The sequence below is a fragment of the Polypterus senegalus genome, chromosome 10 (assembly GCF_016835505.1).
Source record: "Polypterus senegalus isolate Bchr_013 chromosome 10, ASM1683550v1, whole genome shotgun sequence".
Classification (NCBI taxonomy): Eukaryota; Metazoa; Chordata; class Cladistia; order Polypteriformes; family Polypteridae; genus Polypterus; species Polypterus senegalus.
The window spans coordinates 138,252,869-138,276,217 of NC_053163.1; the positions used below are offsets into that span (position 1 = coordinate 138,252,869).

The 23,349-nt window shown below is 37.9% G+C and overlaps 1 protein-coding gene across 3 annotated transcripts in view; it reads left to right on the forward strand.

Moving 5' to 3' along the window:
- The window catches only part of cpamd8 (C3 and PZP like alpha-2-macroglobulin domain containing 8), a 171,773-nt gene that overhangs the window by 45,199 nt on the left and 103,225 nt on the right, over positions 1 to 23,349 (forward strand). For all 3 annotated transcript variants that reach the window (XM_039766833.1, XM_039766834.1, XM_039766835.1), the window contains exons 14-18: positions 2,245 to 2,434; positions 2,653 to 2,825; positions 4,225 to 4,374; positions 18,023 to 18,184; positions 19,394 to 19,536. In XM_039766833.1, coding sequence (XP_039622767.1) covers positions 2,245 to 2,434; positions 2,653 to 2,825; positions 4,225 to 4,374; positions 18,023 to 18,184; positions 19,394 to 19,536 — 818 coding nt within the window. The remainder of the gene's footprint in view (positions 1 to 2,244; positions 2,435 to 2,652; positions 2,826 to 4,224; positions 4,375 to 18,022; positions 18,185 to 19,393; positions 19,537 to 23,349) is intronic.

Here is a 23,349-nt window from a genome sequence, read left to right on the forward strand (position 1 = left end):
AGTTTGTGCCCAGTTTCATTCTTCCAATTATAAGGGAGTTCTCTGTTCAAAGAGATTCGCAGTGTGTACCAACGCTATGAGCTTCAGGTACTGCCCTATTCCTGGACACAATGACATAAACACAGACTGCCCAAAACCATCTACCAGTCTGCTGAGCTACAAGAAACATTTTTGGCCCAGGGGTTTACTACTGTTAACTGTGTTATTGGTGTTCAATGGGCACCAGCAGGAAGCAATTCTGCTGAAAACAATCTGAGAGTCATCTTGTTTGAGACAAAAACCCTTAAAAAACGAGCACTGTAGTATTCATGCAGAAGGAAAAAGTACACCATTTTCTGAGCTAAAGGACTTTTCTTCTACTATAGAGGCTTCTATTCTTATGCAAGAACTATCAAGTCTGCATAAAACCCTGTTCTCATTTTGTGCAATTTCTCTAAGTTTAAGATTTTAAATGAATAAATACAACAATAGTCTTTGGGGGAATTTTACAATCAAATTCCAGTGAGAACAGAGTCAAATTAGGAGATCTCTGTAGTTCATTTAAATTAGCTTATTATCCACCTACACAGATAAATACTTTCCGTCCAATGTAATTCACAACACAACTGAAGCACAGACGTTTTGGCCAGAGATGGTTGGGGGATTCAAGCAATTCTGAACTCATTCTTTAATTTTAACATGTAAACCTGGTCAGCATATCAGCATATATGTGTGTCTTGAGTATGTACATATGGTAAAGGAGGTTGTGAAGGAGGTGCTTTGAGGTATGGACACAAAGGTGGACTTTATATGGGATTATTTAATTGCTGGGTGTTTCATTTCAGTTATTCTCTGCTATGATTGGGTTAGGAGAAAGGCGTATGAGAGGAACACTTAAAACTGCAAAATAATCCACTTTAATCCTGAAAACAATACTTACTTTACAGTATAAGACATTTCAGTTGTAAAGCATACATAATATTATGTATGTATTTCATTGTTTCCTCATATTCCTTAATGCCTTAAGAAGAAACGTGAAAGTTCCAAGGTGCCCTTTTAACTAAACAGGTTGAACAGATTTAGAGTTCTCTCTGGATGTGTTTATTTGTATGAAAATTCCTCTTAAGTAGATTCCAGCTGTGCTTACTATTTACTGAAGAACTTATTTTTGGGAAATAGCTGGCTTCGGCTTTATTTATTTGTTTCATGATTTTAAAGACTTTTTCAGCATACCTCTTATCAAATAAATGAAAATCAAATTTATAATTGCTGAAGCTTGTTTATGGAAAATACTGTCACACATTCAGTTTAGCAATGGATCCAGGCAGGAGTCATTTTTATGTGCATTGCCCTTGGAGGATTTACAAGAAGCCATAGCTGTAGCCAGCATTAGACTTGTGGAGTCAACATCACCTCAGACTCTTCCTTCATACCATGCCAATAAAGCTAAAACTACTAAAAGCTGACAGAAGGGTGCTAGGTGATGAAGATACAGCAGAGCGGTTCAGGACTAGGGATTGGCTTGTCATTTGTCAGAAGGTTAAAATAAACAACCCTGCCATTTGAAGACCCTCTGAAGGTGCACGTGTAGATATACTGTATTAGGGCTGCTGAAGAGTATAGGTCCTGACAGTGCACAGGATGCCCCATAGGAGAATTCTCCAGTAACAACCCATTGACACACAACTATTAGAATACAATAAGAATGCCCACATGCATGTCAATAGATACTACTGCATAAGGCAGTGGGTATAGCCAACCAGTGGTTTGCTGTATATCCTGGTGATGGCATATTTACTATAGTTTGAAATGACTGAAATGTCTACTGTTTGGGGTTTCTAATGTTCACATTTGTGTCTTCTCACAACTTAAAAACATGCCTTTCACAGCTAATACCAATACAAGATGCTTAACAAAATAAACAAACCTAGAGCAGGGAGCCACACAACTCAGTACAAATTATTTTAATTACCTAAGTATCTGTGTTTTTCCCAAACTGCCCCAGACAGGCATCTCATCCAATTTGTAATTCTGCTTTGTACAAATTGGTGGCAGGAAAAATACAAAGATGCACAGACATAGAAACCACACACTGGTGCCATATTGGGATCTGGCAAAGGAAGTTTGTGTCCTTAGCACTGTTCTATATGACTTGCCCTTAGTATTAGCTGTCATGGTGATTCTATATTGTGAAGAGCTGTTTTACTGTCCCTGCTTCTCTCTATAGTAACAGGGAGTTATCTGACATGTTCTGGCTTTGCTCAGGTGGGAATGGAGGCACAGATTGCTCTTAAATCAACATGCTCCTGTGATTTCACACTGCACTATGAGTTGGCATCACGTGGCAACATTGTGCAGTCTGGCTATCAAGCAGCCAACATTACCCTGCAGAGGAGCAGGAGGGCCACTGTGACTTTTGACAAGAATGTTCATGCCACATCTCCTACTGGGTCAAGTAAGTAAAATGTATTTTTTTTGTTAGCATGCTGTAGCATGATAAGGGAATAAAAGTCCATTCAAGTATGGTATAATTTTTATAAAAAGGCAAATTTAAATGGATGTTTTTGAGTTTCGGTAATTATATAAACTGATTAAAAACAAGTCAGCATTGTAGGAGGTAGATAAGTAAATATTTTCTGTTTGTGTAAAAGTTTACTTTATTCCTGTGACCAGACATGACCCAACAACCATCGACAGAACCAGACAGCTGCATGACTACCCTGCACTTCCCTGTGACACATAACATGGTTCCACTTAGCCGACTCCTGGTGTACTATGTTCGAGAAAGTGGTGAAGGTGTTACGGACAGCATTCAGATCCATGTCAAGCCAGCATTTGAGCACCAGGTGACTTTTACTAAGGGAGGGCGAGTGTTGGGTCACAACTTACTATTGGGGAGGAGCACCACAAGAGCAAAATGCAGGTCATGGGCCATCTCTGAACAAGATATTAAATCCACTTTAATGGGAGGCAGTGACAGAAGGTCCTTTACAAGCACAGTACATAAACAGGATTACTTCTTGTATTTTTCTTGTTGTTTTTCAACTTATGGGAAGACAACAGAATCTCCAAACTGAATATTTATAGAAATCAACCTAATTAATTTGTTCCTAACTGGACTAATCCTTAACTATCTCTGGATATTATGTGGCACAGCGAGCTGTCTTACACATAAATCTCCCTCACTTTACTCAGGTTATAACATTGTGCTTTAAATCTCATTGGTATGGACTTCTATAGATCCTGTCCCAGGTCATAGGATGTTCTTAAAGTTCCAGAGGTCACTTCACTATATTACACTGTAGTTATCTAAGTACATTGTACTCCTGTGTCCTGCTTACTACACGATCTTCTTGATATCCATCTGAGTCTCTTTATACACAGAGGGAGCACTGCCCCATAGCTTTTCACGAGTTCTTTTGCAATGTACTAGGGAATCACTTGGTTCTTTGGTCTGTAACAGATAAGGTCATTAATAAACCATAGTATCAATATGTGTTTATTATCACCAGTTTAACTGTCTTTTCCTAGGTCCTAGGTGCCTGTTACCCTCAGTTTTTTTTCCTCCACTTTTAATGGTCCTGGCCATTCTTTGGGATGAGACCCATAAAATGTAACAGCACCTATATACCTTTGGCCTCCCGAGTAGCCTCAACCCCTAAACCTACATTTTGATGCACCTCTTCACCCAGGCATCCACTGCCTTTCTCTCCATATTCCTAAACAGACTTAGTCTGATTCTTCTCAGCATAAAACCTATCACCTACACAACACGTTATCCCTTAACTTGGCATTCTTCTATATATTTCTTTCTCTCTCTCCACACATCCATCTGAACATTTTCACTTGTTCTTTAGATCTTCACTTCATGTTCTGCTAATAGCACTGCACCCTATTAACTGTTCATTTATCAACATCAGCATCTGGAGATGCTCCCATGAACAACCACACTTAACATACGTCCCCTCTAAGATTCTTCCCTATATGGGACCTGAAATTTCTTCTCTGTTCCAGATCTATTGTGGGGTTATTCTATGAAAGAAAGCAAGCTGCTAAAATTAACTGTCCACTGTCCTAGTGATGCATATGACCTTCAAATATGATCTAAACATAAGATTTAAGAATAATCTTTATAGTGCAGCTAGTTATGTTAACACACTTTTCTTAATTGTGCATCACAGGCTGGCATGAACTCACTTAGATTCATAATGGCACTAGTCACCTAGTAATGTCTTATGTCTGTAGGTTTCACTCAGTCTATCCTCCAATGAATCAATGCCTGGCGATGTGGTGGACCTCATTCTCAGAGGGGAGAAGAGCTCTTGTGTGTGTGTGGCATCAATTGACAAAAGTCTGTATCTGCTGAAACCTGGTTTCCAGATTACCACTGAAAAGGTGAGCACTTGGTTCTCTCTGCCCACTACTCATTTTAACAGTGAATGGAGATACTCCAAGGTCATATAGTAAAGCACAGCTTTTTCAACTGAAGATTTTTGCCCTTTTTCTATAATTTTACTTGTGTTGCAATTCTGGAATGTAGCTGAAGAACTCACTATCCAAGTGATCTCAATAGTGAGTTCTCCAAAAAGTCTGGTTGTGTTTAAAGAACTTGACTTGGGTAAATTTATAAATAAGGAATGTGGAAATACTGTTGTAACAGTCTTTGGGATATTTTCTATACTACATGGTTGTCCTTCAGCAAACATTGCAATATGAAGTCACATAATCAACTATCTTTACTTAAAGATATAATTTTAAGAGTTAATCAAAATAGTCAATGATAAGAAACTTAAAATAGTCAATTGTTTCTGATTTACTTTGAAAAGATACCTGTATTTACATTTTATAGTGATAAAAATATAATTGTACCCAGAAGAAAAGGTCTTACTGAAGAAAAACTGACATAGAAGATTATTTTTACCTCACAAGAAAATGATCAGATTTGCAATTCTGTTATGCTCAAGTCTGCCACCAGCGAGGCACACGTGGATCACTACATAAAAAGGTGATAATGGGAGAGAGTCTGATTACAGATACTTTAGGATTTTACTTAAATTGGATTTTAATTGTGAATGCTACAGAACACCAAGAGTAACTCATGTGATACATGCAACAAATTGTACAAACAACTGTGCGAGCTGGTCAGGGTCTGAATCATTCATCTTTATAAGACCAAGTGGTCAGACTGATCTATCTCAGCACACAGGAGGTGTACTGATGCAACACTGGTATTTCACAAGTGCTGACAGTTGTAGGAAAGCACTCACATCCATCAAGAAGGATGTAGGAGTCCTTAGAGAGCAATACTATGGGAAAACTAAAAAAATCAAGAAGCAAGATTTTGCAGAACCTACATTAGTTAATGTTTTCAACAGAGATGCATTGCTAGGTTGCATTTCAATTTTCAATAAGTTTTGTCCTTGCTCAGTTGCTGTGTCTCAGGATTGCTTACATGACAACAGAAAGTAAAGAGAGATTCTACATTGTGAATGCATATAGAATAATTTTGATAAGTATAGACTTAACATAACCATAGTCAAAGAAAATAGGGAATTAATCTTTCTTTACAGCAATGATCAACCATTAGAATGTAATCATAGTTGTGATTGAAACAAAATGTGAAAATAATGAAGGTAATTGCCAGACTGCCTTTAGAACACCAAAGTAGGAAGAGCTCTTTGTGCTTATAAGTATACAGTATGCTCCGACATCTACATAGCCACCCATTATAACATTTGAAAGGACAACAAAAAGCTAAGTCTGCCCACCAGGTTATGGAGTGTGCTAATTCAGGAATGCCGAAATGATAGATTTAGAACTCAAAGGCACAAAACATTATGAAAACCAGAAAACTGAAATGTCACTACCATGCTGCACATTTCAGGCATCATTTTTAACCAGCCTCACAGATATATGACTTAATATAAATAGTGACAAAACAGCTGACCATTTAAAAAATTTGGCAATGCAGTATTATTCAACTATTTGCTTTTAAAAGTTTAGCAAACAAATTTAAATACATGTAAACAAAAACAAAGTACAATATAGCCTGCCAAAAATGAATAGATATATTGGTTAGCATGCTAGATACTGAGACAAGTTGCAAAACTAGATTTTCAGAAGTGAAATTTATTATGGGAGTTTCCTAGGGTTTAATGTATTTTAGACTTTAGGGTGAACTAATTCACATTTGGGAATCCTTTGTTGTTAATTCCACAGACTTTCAATTGAAGTTAATCTTTACCATGCTAGTAAAAAAACACCTCTAAAAGTAATTATGTATTGTACTATTATATTATACTTTTATTATTAGTAGTATTTTTTTAAACTGTTGTGACAGTTTAGCTGTTCCCAGAATATTTATTTAGCCGGTGTGACTCTTTGTATAATAACAAAAACAAGTTTGCATAAAGACTAATAAATATGCTACAATGTTCTAATTTTAAAATTTTTACTTATGTAGTGAGACCAGTTTACAGACTAGTACAGAGGAGAGGAGCTCAACATGCTTATCAGGAACGGAATTTAGTCATTTTCACAGCTTTACTTTCAGTTATGTTGTAGCAAAAAATCCATCATCACATACTGTATATACTGCACAGTATATACATTATGAAGTTAATGACAAGGCAACATAAATTACTTTTGCCTGAGCAATGAATGAGGAGGTTGCCACTTTTAGGAACCACTTTAAGGGTTTTTAACAATGAAGGAATGAAGAAATGAATGAATGGGGAAATACTAGTACTACATGAAAAGTAGTAGTACTTTATGGTTTTTACCTCATGTTTTACTAGACATTTGCTAACTCAACTAAATGATACCTCTTACTAATTTTTAGCTGTTGCCATTTTAATAAGGGTACTGTTAGGTACTATTGATTATAAACATAAAAAGCCAATATTTACTCCAAGTGGATAGGCATGTTCACTGCCATTTTGTAGTCCTTCTGCAGTGTTTAATGATTTAATATAGCTGATCGCTAAACCCCCAATATCAATATGCAGCCATTAACCTACAATATATTGTTTGGTACAGCCAAAAGGGAGACGTATATATGCTACCTGAAATGATAGCCGGAGTCAGGATTTACAGGTTAACCAATTAAATTGACCAAATACCTGACTCACTTGTTTTGAAAGGAGCAGATAAAAGTAAGAAACCCAGATTATGCCAGTACAAGTTTTTAGTAATAAAACCAAAGTAAGATGTTTTGTGGATTTAACAGACTATTTTTTCCTTTTGGCCAGAAATATGGCTATAATTACTGCATGTTTGAATTATCTGAACATTTTTTTGTGCAGAAATAGACATGTCAGACATGTCAAATATTTGACATACAAGTGAAAAGACTGTTTACTATAGCAATACAGACACATTGCTTAATACAATGCCAGCTTCCTGGACCTCAGCTAAGGGAATACATTTGCAATGTATTAAAGAGTTGACATATGTCGATATACTTTTAATATTAGAAAATGCAGTTTTCCTAGAAAACCAGGAGACAAAACAGTAAAAAACATCAAAACGAAAAAGTATGAGTAACTTATTTAGGGGGACAGATTTTGTATTGTAAATATAGTAATTGACATGTAAGTTTTTAAATGCTAAGAAGGCTGATACATTATTGGATGAGATTTGTGATTTTCTGCCATAAGATTGAGATATTAATGAGCATTTGCCAAAGAAAGACAATATTGAATTTATTGCCTTCTTATTGCCAAGATAAAGAAAAACAGGAGAAAAAGATGCTTTATTATACTGTATATATATATATATATATATATATACATATACAGTAGACCCCCGTGAAGTTGCGGTTCAGAGTTTGCGGCCTCAGTCATTCGCTGATTTTACCTTAGAACCTAAGTAATAATTGTTAGCGGAAACCGCAAATATCCTCCGCAATTTTTATGGCTTTTTTCGTGGCAATACTGTACTGTAGAGAGAACAGGAAGCAGCTGTAGAGAAAACCGTGACTTGGGATGGTGAAAGTAGCCAATAGAATTTGAAACTGCTACTCCCAGCAGTCCCTACAGTAGCTCTGATTGGTCTTCTGCTGAGGGTGCTGGGGCTGTTGATGTCAAAGGATGTCAACACGGCTTTTAAAAAGGGGGCTGGTGACCAAAAGCAAAAAAAAAAAAAATCTTTTGTAATTTGTGTTTCAAATTCCTGTCTGTCTGCTTTCTGTTGGGTTACCTGTACTTATTCATTTTGTCCTGGATCGTTTTGTGTGTTTGGATTGTTTGCCATCTGCCTGTGTATATGAGGACTGTAAGTGGATTCATGGCCATCCTGCAAAGAAAGGAGCGCTCCTGATCCCGTCCACCCATCTTCACCATTTCATGAACTACTGGTAGGACTATCTGTACATTCCCATTCAACGTGGGAACGTAGGACTATCTGGACTTTTCATTATTACATTTCATTCGTTGCCATTTTTCATGAACTTTTTCATGATTTACTGTGTGTGTTTTGTTTGTGCTTTGTTGTATTTAATGTGTAATCGCCATAAAGGGAACAGGAGTGGCATCGTTGTTTTCTTATTTCATTTGTTTTCATTACATTCTTTATTTGCTGTTTGATTACCGGTTTGCTTTGTTTTTGTCTCTGTTTGTGATTACGCATGGGTCGGGTCAAGGTTGAATGCATCCCTGGAATCTGCACCATAAAAATAAATACATCACCATCTTCTTGATTGCGGCTTCTCGTGCGACACTACCACTTACTTAAAAGCTTGAACAGTGCCTGTCCTATTTGGCTGATTGCTTTGCTTCTCGTTCCTCCCCAGACATTCTCTGCTCCTGTTGGGGGTTGTGCTGCCCTATGATGTTTGTCTATTGTTTAATCGATAACTAACTGCATACTGTGCTCCTTTTACTTCTGAAAGAGACATGTTTGTTTGAAGTGTTTGAATAAAGTTCCTGTCTCTACAATCTCCTGTGTTTCTGTGCAATTCTGTGCCCCAAGCATTGCACTTTGTACATATTGTTCCAGTAGTTTTTAAAAGTTTTTACAGTTCATTAGCAGTGTGTAAAATGATTAGTGTTGCAGTAATTGTAATGCTCTTTGCATGAAAAAAGTGTTCCATTAAAATTTCACTTTTTCTTTGTTAATTCTGATGTTTACTTAAAGTGCAGCAAAAAAGTATTTGCATTAACCCCAAGTATGTGGCAGTTTAAGGGTTAAAGCCCAAGGAAGCCACCGAAACAAGCTGCACCATTTGAGGCTTCTGGCAATGAGAATGCGCTTGCATGAATTACAGTACACATTGCAGTAACATCGGTATTTTACATTCTAGCACTGCGGGAGACATAGCAGTACAGTATACAGATTTACTGTACCTTTACATTCTTTATTTTTAGGTAATGTATTAAGCTGAGTTTGAAATCAAATTAAAGTGTTTTGGGAGCATATTTAGGGTTTAAACTATGAAAATAGGCATTTTTTTAACCACATCCAAAATTCGCGGTTTTTCACAATTCGCAGGTGCTCTAGGAACGTAACCCCCACGAATTTTGGGCGTGTACTGTGTGCATCTATATATATATATATATATATATATACTAATAAAAGGCAAAGCCCTGACTCACTGACTCACTCACTCACTCATCACTAATTCTCCAACTTCCCGTGTAGGTAGAAGGCTGAAATTTGGCAGCCTCATTCCTTACAGCTTACTTACAAAAGTTGGGCAGGTTCGATTTCAAAATTCTATGCCTAATGGTCATAACTGGAACCTATTTTTCTCCATATACTGTAATGGACGTTAGCTCGACGGCCGTGAGGGCCGGAGCTGTGTATGACATCATTACGCCTCTCGTGCAATCACGTGAACTGACTGTGACCGCAGTACGTAGAAAAGAAGGAAGAGCTCCCAACAATAAAACAGCGGAGAACCCGTGGATTAAATAAAAAGGCTGCCTAGTTGGCGAAGCAAGGAAAAACGACGACCTTATAAGGCATTTGTTTATAAAACAGTGGAGAAGCTGTGTAAAGGCTGCTTCACAAAAAAACAGCGGCGCGCCTTATCAACAACAACAACAACATTTATTTATATAGCACATTTTCATACAAACAGTAGCTCAAAGTGCTTTACATAATAAAGAATAGAAAAATAAAAGACACAATAAGAAAATAAAATAAGTCAACATTAATTAACATAGAATAAGAGTAAGGTATATGGGCAGGCAGTCAGCCAAAGAAGGAAATCAATAAATAACTATAATCGTAATAAAGGAACAAAAAAATAGTGGAGAACCCGCGAATTAAATAAAGGAAATGGGTACTTGAACAGTAAACTAAGTCTAAAATAGCTACACAATAACTATAACAATCGTAATAAACGAACAATAAAACAGTAGAGAACCGCGAAGCAAGGAGAATAAAACAGCGGAGAAGCTGTGTAAAGACTGCCTCACAAAATAACAGCGGAGCGCCTTATATGGGCAGGCAGTCAGCCAAAGAAGGGAATCAATAAATGACTATAATCGTAATAAAGGAACAAAAAAATAGCAGAGAGCCCGCGGATTAAATAAAGGAAATGGGTATCTGAACAGTAAACTAAGTCTAAAATAGCTACACAATAACTATAACAATCGTAATAAACAAACAATAAAACAGTAGAGAACCGCAAAGCAAGGAGAAAGGACGGACTTATATGGCATTCATTTATAACACAGCGAAGAAGCTGTGTAAAGGCTGCTTCACAAAAAAACTGCGGAGCGCCTTATATGGGCAGGCAGTCAGGCAAAGAAAGGGAATCAAATAACTATAATCGTAATAAACGAACAAAACAACAGCAGAAAAGCCGCGGATTAAATAAAGGGTATCTGAACAGTAAACTAAGTGTAAAATACCTACACAATAATTATAACAATCATAATAAATGAACAATAAAACAGCGGAGAACCCGTGGATTAAATTAAAAGGCTGCTTCGCTGGCGAAGCAAGGAAAAATTACTTTCTTATATGTTGTTCGTTTATAAAACAGTGCAGAAGCTGTGAGAAGGCTGCTTCCTCGGCGAAGCAAGGTAAGGAATGAACACACCGTAGCGAAGAATGGCCTTATATGGGCAGGCAGTCAATTACATGGGAGGCATGCTGAGTAGCGTAGCAGCCTTACTTATGAATATGCTAAGCACAGTCCTTCACCCGCAAATATATTTTACACCTTTGGAGAACCGCCAATGCCTCTTAAACATCTTAGATTCACAGGTGACGATTTGAGTAGTGGACACTTTGATGTTTATGAATATTTAAACTCTCAAAAGCTGGATGTGAAGTTATCAATGAAACCGGTTTTATGCTTACAACACTTGACAGATGCCGAATGTCACTTCAACACAAGTCCTGCAAATACTAACGTCATTGAAACAAACCATGAAACTCAAACCGATTATGACAGCAGCAATCCAAGCTGTGAGATTTGTGACAATATTGCTTTTCACATGGCCAACTGTACGTTGCATGCTCAAGAGTAAGCTCAGCGCACAGCTTGGTCATATTACAACCGGAGGGCTGAACTCACAATGTGTTACACAAAGAGATCCTTAACAAATAATTATTGGTATATTTTCCATCAGTTTAAAAAGGTTGAATTTTCTTCTTAATAAAAATTTTAAGGCAGTACTTCGCCGCTGCGAAGCGCGGGTATTTTGCTATATATATATATGACAGCAACACTCATAACAGTGACAAAACAATTACATTGATTACATTGACAATCATGTTACATTATTTTCAAAATGTTTCCTTTTCTTTATCATTACTTCTTTAACACACTACTTCTCCGCTACAAAGTGCGGGTATTTTGCTATATATGTATATGTGTATATATATGCATATATATGTATATATATATATGTATATATATATATATGTTTATATGCGTGTGTGTGTGTATATATGTTTATATGCGTGTGTGTATATATATATATATATATATATATATATGCCAGCAACACTCATAACAATGACAAAACAATTACATTGTCAATCATGTTACGTTATTATTAAAATGTTTCCTTTTCTTTTTCATTACTTCTCCGCTGCAAAGCGCGGGTATTTTGCTAGTATATATATATATCCAACATATATATTGGGCAATAAATACTTGCAAGAAAAAAAAAAGAAGCTCCACCAAGAAGAAGTTTTGGGTACTGGCCCCATATATTGTCCAACGGACAAAAGAAAGCAAAAGAAAATGTTTGAATGATCAAAAGCAATTGTTATTGTAGCAGTTGACAAAGTACTGTACATAAGTACATGGAACAAAATGGCGTTTATATACAGAAATAAATTGAAGACAGGAAGTGGTTGGCAGGAGATGACATCGAAAACAGGAGACAGAAGTGACGTCATCTTGACGGAACCAGAAGTATCGTCATGGATGGCGCCAGAAGTGACGTCTTGGCGGCCATTTTGGAACCCAGAAGTGAGTTGTATTATTTTTCTTCGGTTTTCCTGCTGAGAGATTAAGAGATCTGGGTAAGTACCATGTGACAACCCCTTGTCTCGTGATGTTTCACTCACCTTTAGGCTTTTGGACTGCCTCCTAAACGCATGTTTCTGACATATATATATATATATATATATATATATATACAAACACACAGTATATATATATATATTGTGATAAGTCAAACACAAAGACAACTTCAAAGAGTTGGGGATTGGCCCCGTATATTGCTTTGGTGCAATTTGGTATGGTCAAAAGTGAAAAAAATCCAAACATTCGACAAAATACAGAGAGATGAGGGATGCTTTTGTACAGAAAATGGCCGCTGGAATGATTATACAGGAAGTGATGTCATCAATGGAGGACCAGGAGTGACGTCATCATTGGAAGGCGGAAGTGATGTCATCATTGGATGACCGGAAGTGATGTCATCATTGTGAGCCGGAAGTGATGAGGAAGTGCATGGGAAGCCATTTTCTGGAATACGGACTGTTGTAGGTAAGTGATTATTTATCTTCTTTGGTTCTGGAAAATTAGAGAGAGAGTCATCAATACCATCAAACAACCCTTCATCTGTTATTAAATCGCTCACCTCTGGGCTTGTTGACTGTCTCCTAAGCGTGCGTGTGTAACAATATAATATAGCTGCTTTATAGTGTTCCACGTCTACAGCCTTATCTGCACATGGGCAGCTGCTTTAATTAAGCAAAGAGACTTCTCGCTCAGCATAAGCGGAACTAGTGTGCAATCATACACCTGTGCCAATCACCAAAGCAAGTGCCTGCTAACCACACTACTTTTATTATTGGAGATGTCCCCCCTCATCTGCTAACCCCTGTGGAAATATGGGAATCACCCACACCAGGTGCTCTTAACATTATACCTTGACCCAATAAAACAGTAAAAGAAATATTATTATAAAGCAAAATTTATTAAAGCAAATTAAGAAAATCTCTACCTGTTTTCAGAACCTGCTTCTTTCATTACAGGATTTAAAGGAACAAGGCCCTACCTAAGCAGCATTGGTACAAGGCAGGAACCAACCCTAAATATAACAAACAAAATTACATTCCTATCACACACTCACACTGAATCTTTGCAGAAAAAAAGCAACCCTACATTATGGTTTTGCGTGTGGCAGGAAATCTGAGTCCCATCAGAAAATCTATGTGAATAAAAATATGTACAGTTTATGTACATATGTGCATAGATATACTGTATTTACAGTACTTAAATATATTGGGAAAGTGGACATCTGTACCCAGAAAACCACACAGTTCAAAAACACAAAAGTATAGTTCCAAGTATAGTTAAACAAAAATATGCAACACAGTTATATATAACACAGTTCTAGTTAATCCAAACACAGCCTCCAGTTAATCCAAAATGCTGCTGCAAGAATTATTATAAGAAGAAGACAATACAAACACATACAGTAACTCCAGTTCTTGAATCCTTACACTGGCTCCCAGTTAAGTTTAGGGCAGATTTCAAAATCCTCCTTTTAACATATAAAGCATTAAATGGCCAAGGTCCGGCTTACTTGGTTGAACTAATCATGACTTCCAAACCAGAGTGCACATTAAGATCTCAAGATGCCGGTCTGCTTATGATTCCAAGGATTAATAAAATAACAGTGGGAGGTTGAGCTTTTAGTTACAGGGCCCATAAATTGTGGAATGGTCTGCCTGCCACTATAAGAGATGCCCCTTCTGTCTCAGCTTTTAAATCCCGGCTGAAGACTCACTACTTGAGTTTAGCATATCCTGACTAGAGTTGCTGATTAACTGTACAGACTGCATGTCTGTTGTTAGTCATTAGCACTAAACCATAAGTAACAGGATAGTTATAATTGGATACTAACCCTCACCTATTCGGTTTCTGTTCTCGGTACTCAAATGTGGCACTTGGTGCCACGGCCCACCTGCCAAGTTGTTTTGCCTGCCTAAGGTAAAGTCATCCCTGATGGAGGATTACAGGAATCGTGGGAAAGAGGGGACCTTTCATCAGATTGGCTGGCCCAGCGTTGTTTCAGCTGTGGAATGGCCAAATGGGGGAGGCAGCTTGATGGATGAGGTCTCCAGGACTCTAAACAAATCCAAATCATATTATAGGATATTATCTACTGTTAAATTTTGCTCCGCACTTCTAAAATTTTTATTTTTATACTGTATTGAGGATTTGCTCCGTTCTGTGTATTGTATTGTATTGTATTGTATTGACCCCCTCCATCTCTCCATGTCACACTTCAGTCTTTGGCTTTCTGCTTACTGACTCCTTACTCTGCACTCAATAGTTTTTATGTCTAGATATAGTTTACTGCGGTGGGCTGGCGCCCCGCCTGGGGTTTGTTTCCTGCCTTGTGCCCTGTGTTGGCTTGGATTGGCTCCAGCAGACCCCCGTGACCCTGTGTTAGGATATAGCGGGTTGGATAATGGACGGATGGATGGATATAGTTTAGAAAATTGTTAAGATCGGAACATTTATTTTCCAAATACTTTCCTAGGGCCACTGTATATGCTAGATTTACAGTCCAAACAGGTCTATGTGGAGTTTGCATCTCTGTATACAGTAGTCTACTTGCTTTCCCACATCTCGAAGAAGCATTGGGTAGGCTGGGTAAAGACTTTAAAATGGCCAGATGTGAATATGTGTGAGTGTGTGTGTGAGTGAATAAAAATTGAAGCTGTTCCTAAAGTAATTTAGAATAACTTAAATTATTATCGACTGTGTGCAGTTTCTACATTTCTTATATTTGTAAGGTTAAAAGTCAAAGTCTATGGTCAGATAAACTGGGAGGCTGGAAAGGCAAATACTTCAGCTAGCTGGAAGCTAGAGAAAATAAACTAGGGTTTTCAGGACCTGTAAATCTCTGAGCAGTCCCTAGGTGTTCTATTCTACAATATATACAGTGCATCCTGAAAGCATCACTTTTTCCACATTTTGTTATGTTACAGCCTTATTCCAAAATGGATTAAATTCGTTTTTTTCCTCATAATTCTACACACAACACACCATAATGACAATGTGAAAAAAGTTTACTTGAGGTTTTTGCAAATTTATTAAAAATAAAAAAAAAGAGAAATCACATGTACATAAGTATTCACAGCCTTTGCTCAATACTTTGTTGATGCACCTTTGGCAGCAATTACAGCCTCAAGTCTTTTTGAATATGATGCCACAAGCTTGACACACCTATCCTTGGCCAGTTTCGCCCATTCGTCTTTGCAGCACCTCTCAAGCTCCATCAGGTTGGATGGGAAGCGTCGGTGCACAGCCATTTTAAGATCTCTCCAGAGATGTTCAATCGGATTCAAGTCTCAGCTCTGGCTGGGCCACTCAAGGACATTCACAGAGTTGTCCTGAAGTCACTCCTTTAATATCTTGGCTGTGTGCTTAGGGTCGTTGTCCTGCTGAAAGATGAACTGTCGCCCCAGTCTGAGGTCAAGAGCTCTCTGGAGCAGGTTTTCATCCAGGATGTCTCTGTACATTGCTGAAGTCATCTTTCCCTTTATCCTGACTAGTCTCCCAGTTCCTGCCGCTGAAAAACATCTCCACAGCATGATGCTGCCACCACCATGCTTCACTGTAGGGATGGTATTGGCCTGGTGATGAGTGGTGCCTGGTTTTCTCCAAATGTGACGCCTGGCATTCACACCAAAGAGTTCAATCTTTGTCTCATCAGACCAGAGAATTTTGTTTCTCATGTTCTGAGAGCCCTTCAGGTGCCTTTTGGCAAACTCCAGGTGGGCTGCCATGTGCCTTTTACTAAGGAGTGGCTTCTGTCTGGCCACTCTACCATACAGGCCTGATTGCTGGATTGCTGCAGAGATGGTTGTCCTTCTGGAAGGTTCTCCTCTCTCCATCGGGTTCTTGGTCACCTCCCTGACTAAGGCCCTTCTCCCCCAATCACTCAGTTTAGATGGCCGGCCAGCTCTAGCAAGAGTCCTGGTGGTTTCGAACTTCTTCCACTTACGGATGATGGAGGCCACTGTTCTCATTGGGACCTTCAAAGCAGCAGAAATTTTTCTGTAACCTTCCCCAGATTTGTGCCTCGAGACAATCCTCTCTCGGAGGTCTACAGACAATTCCTTTGACTTCATGCTTGGTTTGTGCTCTGACATGAACTGTCAACTGTGGGACCTTATATAGACAGGTGTGTGGCTCTCCAAATCATGTCCAATCAACTGAATTTACCACAGGTGGACTCCAATTAATCTGCAGAAACATCTGAAGGATGATCAGGGGAAACAGGATGCACCTGAGCTCAATTTGGAGCTTCATGGCAAGGGCTGTGAATACTTATGTACATGTGCTTTCTGAATTTTTTTTTTTTTTTAAATTTGAAAAAATCTATAGTAAACTTTTTTCATGTTGTCATTATGGGGTGTTGTGTGTAGAATTCAATTCAAATTAATTTAATCCATTTTGGAATAAGGCTGTAACATAACAAAATGTGGAAAAAGTGATGCGCTGTGAATACTTTCCGGATGCAACTGTATAAGTGCTAAAAATTATTCATTATTATTATGATGCACTGTTCTAGACGATTTGATGCAGCAGGCATCATCAGTAGTTGGAGTATCCATATCCCTCCCAAAATTTAAAACAGCTGCAGGGACAGACACTCCAAAATATAGAAGGGCCAAAACTGCTCAGAGTTTATATACAGTTAAGAGTATTTTAAAATCAGTTCTAAAGGTAATGATACTAAGACCAGTGAAATGTGCTTAGATCTTTTAGGTTGAGATTCTTGATGCTGCATTCTAGCCGCAGCCAATTTATGCTTGTCTATCTTAAGTAGTCCTATTAGGAATACATTACACTTATCTAAGTTGTTATAAAGCTAAAGCATGTATTGATTTCTCAGCATCTTCAGATGTTATAAGAAGTCTAACTCTTACAGTGTTTCTTAAATGAAAGAATTAATTTTTATATGATGATTGTTATGTGATTAGAAGTTTACATCTAAGTCCATAATAATAGCATAATAAAACTGTGGCCACATTACTCCAGAATTTTAGTCTTCTGCCTGGAGATTATTGTGGTTTACAAATGATGTCCATGTCTGCATCAAGTGTTGCAGAATAATCTGGTTTCCTGTAACATCCCAAAAACTATGTGCTAAAAAGATTCTATTAAAAAGGAGGTCTTTCAGTTAGTATAATATGTTGTCCAGTTGGGGACAATGTGAGTGAGTGTGGACTGCTTCCTGCCTAGGTATAGTAGCTGATTCTAGAGAACGAACTCTGGATCTCCAGGATCATTAATGTTTTACATCAACTTACTACTGATGTCATATATTTCTATATCTTGGGCTGAAGTTGGCGATGTTACTCAGAAAAAGCCAGTGATAGAAACCGCAATAGCATTATGTACTGTTCACTCCACCTGCTTATCCACTAGGCTAGACTGCTTACAATTTATATGTGGCTATAGTTATAATTATGAGTGAAAATATACTGTACATAAGCCTGTCAAAACTAAACATGGTAAATGTTCTATGATTGGATGCATTGGGACTGCCAATTCAGTTTGAAATATAAAACACTTGTCACTCTTCTTATTTTTCTCTGGAATCAGATCTTCCAAGAGTTAGCAGACTTTGATGTATCAGATGTCTTTGGAGCTCCCAAGGAAGATGGCCATTTCTGGTGGCCTGGACTGACATCTCGAAGACGTCGACGCTCCTCTGTTTTCCCATGGCACTGGGACATTACAAAAGATGCACACTTTGCTTTTACTGTGAGTATGTACCAGATAACATTTATTGTAGTAAACGTATTAATCATTTCAAAGTACTAAATGGACTACATTGGTACAGAACAGGCCTATTAAACAAATTTATGTGACTAATCTTTTCTCATGTAATCTGTATGATGAAAGACAGCATACTGAGTTGCAGACCACAGATTTATATTTACAAGTTTTATAGCAGACATTTATTTGTTCACATATATATTATGTTTTAGGTGATTATTACTATGCATAAATGAATCTGTTTTCAAATACAATGCCAAAAGCCATTCACCTTTCCAAAAGGTAGCATTTGATCTGTTTACTGAACAGCAAACTGCACAGTGGTTAGTGCTTGAGTTTACATCCTGGGCTCTAGTACTGCCTGTTTGGAGTTTACACATTCTCTTCATGTCTGTATGGTTTTCCTACCAAATACTGGAGACATGCATGTTAATTATTATAAATTAGTCTGGTTTGAAGGACTTCAGCAGACTTGCACCCCTTCTAGGGCTAGTTACCCCCTTCTGCCTAATGCAGGCGTATTTGCCCCAGCCACTTAAGACCCTGAACTGAATAAGCATGTTAGCAAATGAAGAGATGGATGATGTTTTTAATGTAACTTCATTAGGGGCAGCCCCATAAAACACAACGTCCAAAATCATATGATCAATTCCATTTTTTATAGCTCTTGACACTTAAAATTTGTAATGTCAGTTAAATAAAAAGTAATTTGAATAAGATACATTTTTAATCAGCTGACCAGTGTTTAATTTAAATTTTTTGTTAACATGAACGAGTGAAAAGAAACATTTTCTATAAAATATACAGAATAAAAGATACAAAATTGTTTTTAGGCAAACAGTGTGGCTTACCATTGAAGGAAATGTTAAGGTTGCAGGTTCCATCCTTGCCTTCAAGTCACTTCACCAACCTGTGCTCCAGCTATCAACAGAACTGTACTTATAAAACACTTTTGTGTAGTATTTACTATAGAAAGTTGTTATATAGGGCTAAATCCAATGTATCCCTAAATATCCAAGTTTAAGCAAAATCCAATACACTCTGAAATGTTAATGTTCTCACTATTAGTGTATCATGTCCATCTCACAATGATTATACAGTACATTTTCTCAGTGTGGTTGCTAGGTATAGAATTGAATTTGTATAGAATAACAGGGAAGCTTTCGGGGTTTAACTCCTCTGTCTATCTGGTAGGAAACAGGCCTGCTGGTCATGACGGATGTGGTCAGCTTGAACCATCGTCAAAATGGAGGGATGTACACCGATGAAGCTGTGCCTGCCTTCCAGCCCCATACTGGCACAATGGTTGCAGCCATGCACCCTCGAAGCACTACAAGGTTTTTTTGTTTCCTTCTTTAAACTGATATATCAAATTTCCTTTTGGATTTTTATGTTTACTTGAGAGTTAACTACCTAACACTTTAGCATTCATTGTTACAGGTCGGTAATAAAAAATCAGTTCTGCACACCTAAAGAGAACTATTCTTCCACAGGTAAAAAAATGAGAGTTAAAAGGAATACAAAATTACTTCAAAATAGAATGTGTGGTTTTGTTACCTGAGCAATAAACTACCATGTGTTAAAGCCAAAAATTAGTTTAGAAAGTGCAGTTTAATAAATTCTAAGCATAAAGTATGTAACCAGAAAATTAATACTAAGGCATGTGCAAGATGTTTTCAAAATGTATCTGGAAGCTTGGACAGGGACATGGATGTGGTACAGGCTTTGCACTAACGATGTCATGAGGCTCAACTTCCAGGGCCATGCCGCATTCATCCAGTCACTGCACCATAACAATGCCTACTGAAAATGGTGGTACCAATTGAAAACAAGATGGGGTCAGGTTAAAATAAAATAAAATAAAAATATATATAGATATATTGTGAGGGACGCTTGAGATCATTACTCGGCCACCTCACCTCCTAAATGGAAGGACATGGAGAGAAGGCTCATGAAGGGCACTATCTGCCCTAGCTGCTATTTGACAACCCCCCCAAAGTGCAATGGCACATGGCTGTATGGGAATGGGTATTTGTTGGGTTCTGGGGCTGCCGCCAGGGGGTGCTGCAGGAACTGCTGAACCCTTTTATATAGGACTCCCGCCTTACCTGGAAGTACTCCTGGCCCAGAATTATGCGATATGGAAGTACTCCCAGGATTTTCAATATAAGGAGCTGCCCGACTTAATTCACAAAGCCAGAGTTGGGAGGTGAAGGGCAAAGGTTGCTGGAGGGGGAGTGGAGGCTGAACGATTTGGGAACGATTTGGGAAGCGATCCCCACTGAAATAAAGCCTTGTGTGTTGTGCTGAACTTGTGTCCACGTCTGTTTGTGTTGGGTTTGGGGAACTAGTGCCCCCTGGTGGCCACAATATATAAAATTCAACCACATTTGGATTTCCTGTTATTCGAAACAAAAGTTAAAAAAAATAGAACGATCTACCAGAAAAATTCAAAGAGCCCAGAAAAATAGATAAAATATCAGCTATCATAATAGATCATACTGTGAAGTAGCCTGCTTCAAATGCAGTATTACATTTTTGTGGGTCATGAAGATGAAAAGACCACAAAAGCCTCAGAGCATGAATATTATGATAAGGATTCCAAGAGGATTTCTCCGGGCCATATCCTCACAAATGAAACAAATACTCCACAGAGGCACCAATACAGATTGAATGTAGGGAACAGAATAAATCCGATACTTCTGGGAAATAAAAAAACATATTGTGGCTTACAATTAACCATACGTGACAGGACTGTTGTCCTCAAGAACAGAATAAGGAACAATACAACATACTGCTAGTTTATAGGATGGGACCCTCAGACGGATGTCTTGTGTAGGTGAGCTTTACCTCCTGCCTAATCTGAAACTGAAGGGCCTTAAGATGTCTGTGAACGGTGTGATTGTGGTTTACTCCAACTTCAGGTTTTCCCGGACCAGGTTCCCTATTTCAAATAACGTAGAAAGTTACTGTGTTAAACTAAGCACCAATGAGGAAAGGAGCAAGATTAAAGAAGTGGAGCTATAAACTCATATACATACTCAAATGGAGATATATTAAGTATGAAATTCACAAAGGGTAACATTGCTCTCCAGTCATCTTGACAAGCATCAGTGGTGTAATGCAGACATTTTTCTAAATACATATTAATTCTTTCAGTCTTGCCATTAGATTATGGGTGATATGCTGAACTAAGATACAGAGTACATCCAATCTTAACATATAAATATGTTATATATATATATATAAAATGTATTATTATTAGTATTAACACAGAAAAAAATATTAAAATTCAGACAAAAATTGAGACCCTCTATCAGGAATGTTTTAATGGTGTTCTTGTTCAATTCAGTGTTGTAAACTCAAGTTTTTCTTTTGGACAAAGAAAAACCAAACATTTACTAGACTATTAGTCTAATAAAGAAATTTTTACACTTTTTGCACATGTTTTGCTCCTAATTTATTTAATATTTTCTGCTGAACCAGATTGTATTAGTGCAGTGAATCTCTACAAATAAAAAAGTAATTTTACATTATTTTCAAAAAGGACTGAACTACAAATAACTACCCTACCAACTACTAAGCTCGCTGAGCACTTAAGTTTCCTGGAAGCTTCAGACAGCTATAAAGTGATCCATCACAGTAAAAAGAGAGTCTCTCACCACCTTTCATTAGGACTCAGACTTGTTTTTCCTAATTCTATAGACACAGCAGATTCTTTAGAATTGGAGGCAGATGAAGAAACAGCACTTCTCACATAGTACCCTCATGACACATCTTGTATATTTGTATTAATTTAAACATATTCAAACTTCTAGTGCTACACTAATAACCTCATCAAGTATCCTTCCCTAATCATGGCTCGTAAGCTCATCTTTGATTTAGAGAAAGACCATTCTTAAACAAGGAGATCAGGGGTGCTTACGTCAAACCTATATCAGCAGCAGTGATATTAAATCTCACTTGATACTCAAACAGATTTAGTGTCTTGCTTAAAAAGTAATAATTTTTTTAGTAGCCACTTCAGTGTATTCATGGTGATTCAATACAGCCTTAAAAACTCTCAAAAATATTTCCAGTCAAATGCAACAAGTTTGGTTGGAATAACACAGAGCAGAGGCTCATTCCAGTGGCCAGTTATGAAGAACAGAAATTACAAGTGTGTATGGAATTTTAGCTGTTTTAGTGGAACTGTCAAACACCTAACAGCACTGATTTAAGAAACTCCTGCAAAACCTGCGGGGAGGTGGATTGTGTGGCTCTCAGGATATAGAGGGAAAATGTGAGTCAAAAGGAACAGAGAGGACCAGAAGATGAAATGTACTCAAAAAAACAACACATAAGTTCATTACGAGTATGACTAACTATTGTGCATCAAAGCCAAAAACATGCTTCAAAAGTCAAAGTTAATCCTGTCACCTGGTTGCTCTTGAGACTGTGTTGAGAGACACAGCATACCTTTTTGCGATGGCATGTATGGATGTGCCATCCTGGAGGAGCTGAACAACCTGAGAAACCTGAATCGGATGCAGGTACCAATAGTCGTGCTACCAATAGTGAGGGACAATAGCAAAATCCAAAACTAAAAAAGAATCAGTCAGGAAGGATAAGGAGAGAGAAACTGTCTGTGGCCACCACCTGCAAAATCATTCTCTTTTTTGGCGGTGTCTTGTTCTCCAGTATACTTGTTTTCAGTTTCATTTGCATCAAAGCAGGTGAAGTTGATTCACAATTGCTTATGCTTCCTAACCGGACAGACTGATATCCATGAAGCTTAAGTGACTTGGTGTTAGAGTGTAATGATTAAGTGTTCCCTATATATATATATATATAGTGGACTTGGCCCGGACACAGACAGGCAGACATGTTGTTTTTCAACCACCACACGTTTATTTACAATATTTAAGTATCAATGGTCACACAGACCCAAATAATGGTCACTAAGACCCAGTTTAGTGCACAATACACCCCAATGCACAGTCCTGGCCACAAATGCCTCTCTTCGGGCCTCCTCCACACCTCCTCTGTGCTTCGTCCTGCCTCCTCCCGACTCCAGCACTGAATGAATGGAGACGGCCCCTTTTTTACAGTTCCCGGATGAGCACCAGGTGTTCCCGGCATTCCTCCTTTGGCCACACCCCAGCGTGGCG